The 10,238-nt window shown below is 57.1% G+C and overlaps 1 protein-coding gene across 1 annotated transcript in view; it reads left to right on the top strand.

Moving 5' to 3' along the window:
* Positions 1–65: 65 nt before the first annotated feature.
* Positions 66–10,238, top strand: part of PHYKPL (5-phosphohydroxy-L-lysine phospho-lyase) — a 33,055-nt gene continuing 22,882 nt past the window's right edge. The window contains exons 1-8 of the mRNA XM_059416132.1: positions 66–194; positions 1,036–1,154; positions 2,169–2,328; positions 5,541–5,615; positions 6,224–6,311; positions 6,389–6,505; positions 7,951–8,033; positions 8,292–8,517. Of these exons, the coding sequence (XP_059272115.1) occupies positions 136–194; positions 1,036–1,154; positions 2,169–2,328; positions 5,541–5,615; positions 6,224–6,311; positions 6,389–6,505; positions 7,951–8,033; positions 8,292–8,517 (927 nt within the window). The 5' untranslated portion in view covers positions 66–135. The remainder of the gene's footprint in view (positions 195–1,035; positions 1,155–2,168; positions 2,329–5,540; positions 5,616–6,223; positions 6,312–6,388; positions 6,506–7,950; positions 8,034–8,291; positions 8,518–10,238) is intronic.

The following is a 10,238-nucleotide window of genomic DNA, read 5'->3' as shown; positions in this document are numbered from 1 at the left end:
GGGCCCGGGCGCGGCGGGGGCGGGGCCCGGGCGCGGCGGGGGCGGGGCCCGGGCGCGGCGGGGGCGGGGGTTGGCGGCCGAGCACGTGAGAGGCTTCTCGGCTCAGCGTCCCCGCGCGACCAGCTGCCAGGTGCCATGGCTGCCGTAGGGCGCGGGAAGGCCGAGACGCTGGCCCTGAGGCGGCGGCTGCTAAGGTACCGAGACGGCGGCGCGGGGCGGGGCGCGCACGCACGACGCACGCACGTCCGGCGCGGAGCCCCAAGAACGCCAGCCCCGGGCCTAGAGCGCGCTCCAGCTCCCCGGCCCGCTGGCCCCCGCGGCCGCGTCCCGCACGGCGTCCTCTCCCAGCTGCCCCTATCGGCGGCCTCTGCCCGGCTGTGGACAGCCTTTGCCCCTCGGAGGAGGCCTCTGCCCTGGCACCGGGACGCCCTCCCCCAGGGTTGGCCGGCCCCCGGGACCTCCCGGGCCTTCTCTGGCCTGGCCTGAGGGTGACCCGGGAAGGGGCTGAAAGTTCGGATGAAGGGTGGGCATGGGGTGGGGGGCGCGTCGCCCAAGAAGCCTTAGAGAAAGGCTACCCGTAACCCGAGAGGGGGACTCTCTGCGGCATTGGGGCGTGAGGCAGCCTCTGGCTAGAGCTTGGGGCTGACACCCAGCAGGGCGGCGGAGACCGTCGGGGGCAAGGACCGCTCAGGGCTGGGCGCTAGCCACCTGATGGGGGCGCCCTCCTTCACACCCATCCCAGCGAAGAAACACTGCCCAAAGGAACCCTATGGGTCCGGGGCAGCCACCTCTCCCTGGGCCTGTGCAGAAATGAGCAAGGCCATGTAGCCTTCCCAGGACTTAAACAGTTTCAATTTTAGCAGCTTCCTCCTCTCCAGCCACCGGTACAGTGGGGGCCTAGAAGCAGCGAAACACCACTGTGCCCTTCGACCTTTTGTCCCTTCCAGAACCGGGAGGGGAGGGGAGTACTGTGGTGGGTGGACTTTTCCCTTCTGGTCTTCAGAAGTGGCTGTCCACCTCTTGCTGTCCCCACAGCGATTCTTGCAGACTCTTTTACCCGGAGGATCCTATTAAGATTGTCCGGGGCCAAGGACAGTACTTATATGACGACGAGGGAGCAGAATACCTCGATTGTATCAACAATGTGGCTCATGGTTAGTATCATCCCTCAGGCTGGCTGGGAACCCGCTGAGGCTGTGAACCTGGTCCCAGGGGGGCCTGAGATTGCAGACAGGTGTGGAGAACTTGGACCGAGCTGACCAGAGGAGCCCTTTCTGGTGTGACTACTCCAGAGTTTCCAAGCAGGAGCTCTGCTAAACCACGCAGGAGTCAGAAACATGGGTCTGTAGTCCAGTCCCACATGGGACTGATGATGAGCTCAGAGAGCGTCAGTCAACCTGGCCATGACCAGGTACACAGCAGGGCCCCCAGCCAAGCGCTGGGGGATCACGGCAGGGCGTCAGCGCCAAGGACCCTCTCAGGGGTAGACAAGGAAACTGAGGTAGGGGCTGCCAGAGCTGGTGGAACGAAAGGGAGTCTGACCCAACAGACACGTTAGGGGTTGATGAAGTAGAGGTTAGAAGTGGGGGCTCTGGTCCAGGCTACCTGGGTTCATATCCCTGCTCTCCACTTACTTTACTTGGGCAAGCTCCTTAATTCTCAGTGCCTCATTTTGTTGATCTGCAAAATAGACATGATCCTATGAGCTACTCACCTCAAGGTGTTTTGGAGAAACGAGTGAGTTAATTCTGATAATTAGCTCTGAGTGTGTTTGGCCCATGGTGAGCCGCCAACACGTGTTCACCGTTATAATCCGCGGCTGTTGGCAATCAGCATTTCCTCCAGCCCCCGCTGACTTGTTGAAGTCAAGCCTGCCTGTGGACACTCCCCATATTTCCATCTTTGTCAAGCAGGCCTCAAGAAGCTTCCCTAAAAACATGAATTTTCTAGATAGGGTTTCTTCTGCCAGAATCTCAGGGACACCTTTTCCAGGTCTCCCTTTCCAGAACAGGCCTCTCTGCCCTCCCCACCTTGAGGCTTCCCTCTTCCCTCCCCATCTCTCCCCTGCAACTGCTCTTTTCCAGCTAGGTTTATGGCTTGGGGCTGGGGGAGTTCCGGTGGGACCGGCCAAGCAGAGCTGCTGTGTGACAGCGGTGGCTCTCTTCCAGTCGGACACTGCCACCCTCTCGTGGTCCGGGCTGCGCACGGACAGAACCAGATGCTCAACACCAACAGCCGCTACCTGCACGACAACATCGTGGACTACGCGCAGAGGCTGTCAGAAACCCTGCCGGAGAAGCTCTGTGTATTTTATCTCCTAAATTCTGGGTAAGTGGACTTCTGCCATCCCTTCCCCTTCTCCCTCCGCCACCCTGGGCCAGAAGGTGAGTTGGTGAAGACAGAACTGCTCACACGGGCGAAACTTTGTGTGGTAGACCCAGTGTGTGCTGGGGGAGAGGCAGCCTTGCCCCGGCTGAGCCTGTAGACCTCGGCCTGGCTCTGTTGGATCCAGTTTTCTGGTCTCTTCGTTAGGCATGCCATAACCTCTGTTCCATGATCGTCCTTGGGGCTTACCTGGGTTATAGGTTTCTTGATTTGTGCTTTAGGCGTACATTGGCACAGACACCTGGGAGGCTACAGCCAGCATCCCCTTAGGTCACTCCCTAAGGAACAGAAACATCTGAAGGAACAGAAACATTGAGGGGTCCCTCACAGAAATGCAGAATTCCTAGATGGGGGGGTCATTGTCTGGAGGAGAAGTAAGGGCCCGATGAGGTCAAGCAGTGGGGGGCCCTGGGCATGCAGCAAAGGTCAGGGAAGGCTGCCCTAAAAGAGCGCTGTCAGGCACAGAGCTGATGAACAGGAAGGAAGCTGCCCACCCTTTGGAAGTGACCTCGTCAGGGTTCCTCAGCACACGGAACAGCCTGTGCAAAGGGCCTGTGCACACTTGAGGACCTGAAGGGATGATACAAGCGGACACACTCTGAGGAGTTTGTGTTTTTTTGTTGTTGTTGTTGTTTTTTTAAAAATTTTATTTATTTATTTGACAGAGAGAGATCACAAATAGGCAGAGAGACAGATAGAGAGAGAGATGAGGAGAAGCAGGCTCCCTGCTGAGCAGAGAGCCCGATGCGGGACTCGATCCCAGGCCCCTGGGATCACAACCTCAGCCGAAGGTAGAGGCTTAACCCACTGAGCCACCCAGGCGCCCCGAGGAGTTTGTTTTGATCCTGAGCTTTGGGAAAGCCATCAGAGGGTTTTAATCAGGCAAGTGATGTCACTAGGGCCGAGGAGGAGCAAGAATGGGCACGGTTAAGCACCAGTGGTGACAGGTGATGGTAGCTCACACCCGGAGTGGCAATGGAGGCAGAAGCGTCAGGCGATGATGACGTGTGCACAGAACTAGCCTAGCCTGCCTGGGAGAGCACATTCCCACAAACCCCGCCCCTTGGCACTTGGATCATAACGATAAGTGCTGGCATCATCGTTTTCCCCCTCACGCACCAGTCTCTGGTCACTTCTAGGAAGTGGAATTTCCCATCTTCGCTTTGCAGCTGAGGAAACGGTAGTTCAGAGAAAGGATCCGGGTTGCCCGGGGTCATCCATGGGGGAGAGGGCAAAACCGGAATGAGAGCATCTCCGGGAAGAGTGGAGAGCTGGGCCCAGGAGCCAGAGCTTCCTGGGCTGGGACATTTGCTGGTTAACTCCACCGCACTCAGACTGGATTCCAGTGACTTCCGCGTTGCCAAATCCAATGGTCTCTTTGCCGCCCTCATCTTACTCTCTCAGCCGTCGAGCTGGCGTGAGCACTCTCTGGAAACGCTCTCTTCTCTTGCTTCCAGGACGCTTTGTGCCCGGGGTTTCTGCCAGCTTCTAGGCATACCTCTGTCTCCTGTCTCCTCGGCCAAGTGCTCCTCTCTTGCTCAGGGCCCGTCCTGAGCAGCTGTCTCTCTGAGCCCTCTCCGTCCGTGATCTCCTCCATTCCTATGGGCTTACACAGCGTCTGCGTGCCGTGATTCCCAAATTTGTGTCAGGCCCAGATGCTTCCCATGTGTTCCAGCCTCAAGGTTCCAGCCGCCCACTTCTGGACCATCTCCAGCTTGATGTGTCCAAAAGGAACTGGTTGTCTTCTGCCAACACCCGCTGTGGGACCGAGGCCCTGCCTCTCCCGGGATTTCCCAGGAGGACATCCCCCTCCCACTACTGCTACCCCCGCCCGTCTCACCTCATAAAGGCGGCACCATCTACGTCTCTGCTCTAGGCAGGACCCACACATCCTCTCCCAGGCCCCCATCATGTCCCCGGGTTGTCTTCTACCTCCATCCATATGTCTGCTCTCCCCGCATCTCCTCCTACTGCATTAGCCCCACACAGCCAGAGGCTTCCTCCCCAGGTGGGAACTAAATCCTGTCCTTTCTCCAGTTAAAACTCTCCAGGGACACCTGCCTGGCTTGGTCAGTGGAGCATGTGACTCAATCCACATTGGCTGTGGAGACAACCTAAGAAAATGAAATCCTCAAACAGCAAAAACCCTCTTCAGTAGCTTGGCATAGCACTGATAAGAAAACCCAGCACCTTCCAGGGCCCTGTGTGCAGGGCCCCTGAGTGTCTCCCCACTTCCTCTCCCATGCTGCCCCCAGCCTGTGCCATCTCAGTTCCCTGAGCTCACTTGAGCACTTTTCCTGCTCAAGGCCTTTGAGCGTGTTACTCACGCCACCTAGAACCTTCCCCTGGGGCCTCAGTTCAGGTGATGTCTCCCCGGAGTTTCCCTGACCCCGTATTTGGCTGGGCTGCCGTTTAACAAAACACCACCACAGACTGGGAGACCTAAGTGACACGAATGTATTTCCCCTACTTCTGCTCTCCAGTGTCTAAGAAGGAGGGGTCAGCAGCTTTGGCTTCTTTGACTCTCGCCCTGCTTTGTGACTGGCCACCTTCCTGCTGCGTCTTCCCTCCATCTTCCGCGCTTGCACACCTCGTGGTGTCTCTCCACAGCTCTTCTTAGAAGGACCCAAGTCTGACTGGCCCAGGGCCCAGGGCCCATTCTCCCAGCATCATTTGAATCACCTCTTTGAAAGCCCTGTCTCCAAATACAGTCACATTCTTCAGTGCTAGGTGTTAGAGCTTTAGCATAGGAAGTTTAGGGGACACAATTCAGCCTCTCCCACCCGTTTATCTAAAGGAAGGCCCTGTGTGGTTCTCTTGGGGGCACTTAGCAGAGTGATCATTCTTTCCTGGTTTTGGTTTTGGTTTTGGTTTTGGTTTGGCTTGGCTTTCAAGACCCACCGTAGAATGTAAGTTCCAGGAGGGCCAGGACCTGTTTGACTTCCTGCTTGCACCCCACCCCCCAGCTCATTGCACAAAGAAGGCATTTGATAAAATTTTCTTTGAATGAAGTCAAATAACACACATGGCTTCCTGAGAATCTTCTTGTTGCTGGAAGGGCTCCTCGTTCCCTCCGGGTTTCTCTGTAGGACGCACATATCCAGGAGGAAACCTGTGGACAGCTGTCTGAGCAGTGCCCTCCTTTTTTGTCATAGGTCAGAAGCCAATGACCTGGCCCTGAGGCTGGCCCGCCAGTACACGGGACACTGGGACGTGGTGGTGTTAGACCAGTAAGTGCCCTTTCCAGAAGCCTGGGCTCACGACTTACTGGGGGTAGGCGAGGCTCTAGCCTTAAGTGCCTCGGGTGGGGGATGAGGGGCCTGGGCTCGTGGAGGGAAGCATGAGGACCTGGCCATAGAAACATCCCTACATGTACCAGGGGCCTCTTCCTCCCAGGGCCTCTCTTCTGGAAGCAGAGGATGCTTTGTAAGGAAGTGAGACTTGGCCCCACAGTTTAGATATTAAAACTGTCCTGACGGCACTGAGTGTCTGCTGTGCACGGGGCGCAGGCCCAGGGCTGGATCATTACCCCACTCAGGCTTCATTATAGTTCTGTAGGAGGAAACCCACTCCCCACCCCCCACCCCCAACTTCACAGAGAAGAGCACTGAAGCCACAGAGGCCAAATGATCAGTCACCATTACCTAGCTAGTAAGCGGCCTCCCAGGAGGTCTGGCTCCCAGGCTCCCAGGCCTGTGCTGGTTCCCAGCCCTAGGACTTGGGGGGCTGTGTCACGTTGGCCTGCCCTGAGGCTCCTGAGGTGGGGAGACTGTTGTTGGGGCTGGGCCACGGAATATGGGCCACCGGGCCTGAGCCACTCCCCACTTCTTCTTCTCAGCGCTTATCACGGTCACCTGAGCTCTCTGATCGACATCAGCCCATACAAGTTCCGAGACCTGGATGGCCAGAAGGAGTGGGTCCATGTGGTATGCACTGCCCAAGCGGGCACCAGGTCGGTGCTCCCCCCCGAGCCCGGATGACACGACGCTGTCACTCCCCACAGGCACCTCTCCCAGACACCTACCGGGGTCTTTACCGGGAGGACCATCCCAATCCAGCAGGCGCCTACGCCAGCGAGGTGCAGCGTGTGGTGAACAGCGTGCAGGAGAAGGGCAGGAAGGTAACATGTGTGCACAGTCCCCAGGAACGGAACAGCAAACACCGGGGCCCTGAGAGATCCTGGAACCAGAGCCCACCTTTGAGGAATCTAGAAGGTTTAGGTGTTCTGCAGAGAGTTTCGCTAAAGACCTGTAAAGTGGATGTGACGGGGCCAGGGGCCAGGGCTGGACTGGTGTGGGCGCGAAGAGGGTCCTTGGCGGAGATGCTGCCTGATTGCAGTGAGTGGGGATTGGCACTCAGTGGCCAGGGGTGCGGGGAGGAGAGGAAAGGCATGCTGAGCAGGGGGGCGGCCTGCAGGGGTAGACCCTCACCGGTGTGGGGCCTGGCTGAGCTGGCAGGAGACAGGCCCAGAGAGGCAGGCAGGAACCCTGTGCAAGGGACCACAAGGGATATGTCGAGGGGCTGGAGGCCACCAGGAAGGACTGAAGGGTGTTCAGAGGGAGAGTGACAAGATGGGGTCAAGGGGATGCCCGTGAGTGGAGCCGGCCCACCGCTGGGAGGAGGCCCCACACAGGGTATTGTGGTGGACAGGGAGCGCAGGGGCAGAGACTTGAGGGGTGTGTGCTCCAGGGGAGCCGTGGCCGGGGCCACAGCAGTGGCAGGGAGTCAGCGAGTGGTGTCAGGGCTTTCTGGAAGGCCTCCCTGATGCAGTGACAGCTGAACGCAAGATGTTCAGCCAAGACAAGCAGGCAGTGAAGCCAGAATGATGGGCAGGACCAGATCAGGGGAGCTTGGCATGTGCGTTTCAGATGCTTAGCCTCCGCTTACAGAAAACCAGAAAAGCGAGGGCTCTAGGGGCAGCGGGGGTGGCTGGTTCCTACCCCATCAGCCCTCTCCCTGGGCCATAGTCTCTGCAGCAGGTCTGAGACATGACACAGCTTGGAGGTCATGGCTGGGAGAAATGGGATCACTGAAGGGGTTTAAACAGGACAATGATGAGTTCAGTGACTGAGCTATGGATCGCCCTGGTGGCCGCTGGATGATAGACTGACTGCAGGAGGCATCCTGTTAGGTGACATCTGCAGGAGGTTGAGGCAGGTGTGTCCAGGTGGAGGGGAGGCAGGAGGTGCACAGATGGTAGAGAGGCAGAGGCCATGCTGACCGATGGATCACAGAGGGGGGCCGAGTTTCTCTCAGTGGGGTGATGGGAGGCACCAAGTAGGAGCAGGGAAGGAACAGGCTGATGAGGGAGAAATAATCTCCCAGTCATCTGGGACGTGCTAAGTATAAGGAGTCTGGAGAATCCCATGCGTTAAGAGTTGGTTTGCAGCCCAAAAGAAAACCTGGTCACAGACTAGCTGTGATCTGGAGCCCAAAGGGGCCACACAGCAATGCTGGGGACTCGTCCTGCTAGGAGCCAGCACTGAGCCAGCACCGGCAGGATGCGTCTAGCATACCACCCAGTGTCTCCCCAGCGGTGTCCCCAGCATTCTGTCTCCTCCGCAGATCGCAGCCTTTTTTGTGGAGTCTCTGCCCAGTGTTGCAGGGCAGATCATTCCCCCGGCCGGCTACTTCCCCGAAGTGGCAGAGTGAGTAGCTGGGTGGGGGTGCCTCAGGGAGGGCAGGGCTGTCCTGGGGCTTCCCGACCTTTGTTCCAAATTCCAGCCTCAGCCTGGCCTTTTGGCCAGAATTTTGAGAAGAAATGGTGGCCCCAGGAAAGCCAGCCACCTGCCTAATGCCCCCACCTCACTGCTGTCAGAGCCAGGATTCATAGTCCAAGACTCCCCGAGCTCCTGGTCCGATCCCAGTTACCGCAAACCCCGTCAGCCATCTGTCCTCTGCCACAGGCACATCCACAGGGCCGGAGGGCTCTTTGTCGCAGACGAGATTCAAGTGGGCTTTGGCCGAGTAGGCAAGCACTTCTGGGCCTTCCAGCTGCAGGGAGAAGACTTTGTCCCTGACATCGTCACCATGGGCAAGTCGATTGGCAATGGTCACCCGGTAGCCTGCGTGGCCACAACCCAAGCTGTGGCAAGGGCCTTTGAAGCCACCGGCGTCGAGTATTTCAACACGGTGAGTAAAGGCTCTAGGGCAAAGGAGCACTGTAGGTTCTGCTAGGCCCCACCCTGCTTGTCAGTGAGCAAAGGCCCCCGGCCTAGCACGGTGCCCGGAGCAGAGACTGCTAAAATGCTGTTGTTGGGGGTTACCGCAGGTCAGAGGAAAAAACATATGGCCTTAAAAACTAGCCTCAATCCAAAAGCTGTCACAAGAGATCGTGCCTTGTCAAGTATACAGAAAGAATACAAGAGGCTGCCCCTCCCTCCCAGCAGGGGCGACCCTGTCCGTGCCAGGCCTTGTGCCTCAGCCTACGGCAGATGTGTGCGGAGCGCCCCCTGTTCAGGTGGCAGGTGGTCTGGGAGCAGGGTTGACATTCCAGTGGGAGCTTCAAGGAGGACATGGCTTCCCGGCCTTGGGGTAGGCTAGAGAGCTTTCCCTAAGTGAAAGAGGTCCTTGTGTTGGAGGAGAAGCCTGAGAGCAGCATGTGGTCACTCACTGGTCTCAAGGGCAGTGAGGAGCCATGGAAGGGTTTTCGCTGGGGTTAGAGGAGATGTGAAATACACTCTAGAAGGATCTCAGGCGATTAGTGTGGAGAAAGAACCAGAGGTGCAGGTAAAAGAGGAGGAGGCCCAGATCTGGGCACTGGCCACAGGGAAGAAATAGGAAGGGATGGTGTTTTAGGGGAAGAAGTCCTCTCTGTGACTTCCCACAAAAAGAGCCAGTTTGAATTGGAGACAGAAACATGTCAGGATTGGGCAAGGTGGAGTTGGCAGAGAAGGTCGTGAAGTGTGAGGGCTGACAGTTAAGCAAATCCTCACTGGATGCGCAGGGGACACGCAGAGAGAGCCTCTGCCCAGCACAAGCTCCCTGTTGGGGGAAGACAGACCCACAGACACCGGATCAGGGAGGGGTGGAGAAGGGCTGGTTGGAAGGAGTGTGATGTCTGCTGTCAGAGAGCACGGGACACCACGAGGGATTGGCGGTGGGGTGGGAAGGAGAGAAGAGGTGTGGGAGGAGTAGCCCTGGGGGCAGGAGGGCTTGTGTTGTGCTGGTGAAACAGCGCCCAGTGGAGTGAGAGCCTGCTTGTTTTGTTTCTTTATCTTGACCTGAAGTTCACATAGATTACAGAAACCTCTGTCCCTGCACGGTCCTCGCTCTGTGAACCGGTTAACTGGTTACTTTGATTAACCTCACAAGCATCCAAGAAGCCATCATTTCAAGTAAAAGTTAGGCCCTGGACTGTAACCTGCATCTACCTGTATGGCTGCTTCCCCCCACCCCCGCCCTCCCATCCAGCCCGATAATCTTCTCTGGGTTCATTGTACCTTAGACTTAGTTTTGACCCTTATAAAAAGTGTGTAATACTGTGTGTTCTCTTAGGGGCTTTGTTTTTCCACCTAACATACTACTGAGTCGTCCACATGGCTTGTCACCAAGGTGGGACTGATACTGTACCACATGAACATGCTGTCCCTTCCTGTTGATGCACTTTGGGGTTGTTCCCAGGGTTTTCACTGCTCTAAACTAATTTTACAAGTTTGTATTGTGCACGCGCAAGAGTTTTTCTCCAGGATAGACCATAAAGTGGACTTGCTGGGTCATGGTCTGTGTTCATTCCCTGTTTTTAAGAGATAGTGATGTTTGTTTTCCAAAGTAGCTCACAAGTTAACTACCGGTGGCAGATAGCGATTCTTTGGGTCGGCTTCCTCTCAAACACCTTTTACTGTTCACTGGGC

Source organism: Mustela nigripes, chromosome 12 (genome assembly GCF_022355385.1).
Source record: "Mustela nigripes isolate SB6536 chromosome 12, MUSNIG.SB6536, whole genome shotgun sequence".
NCBI lineage: Eukaryota > Metazoa > Chordata > Mammalia > Carnivora > Mustelidae > Mustela > Mustela nigripes.
Note: the sequence above shows the minus strand (reverse complement) of the source record. Positions and strands in the feature narration are given on the sequence as shown.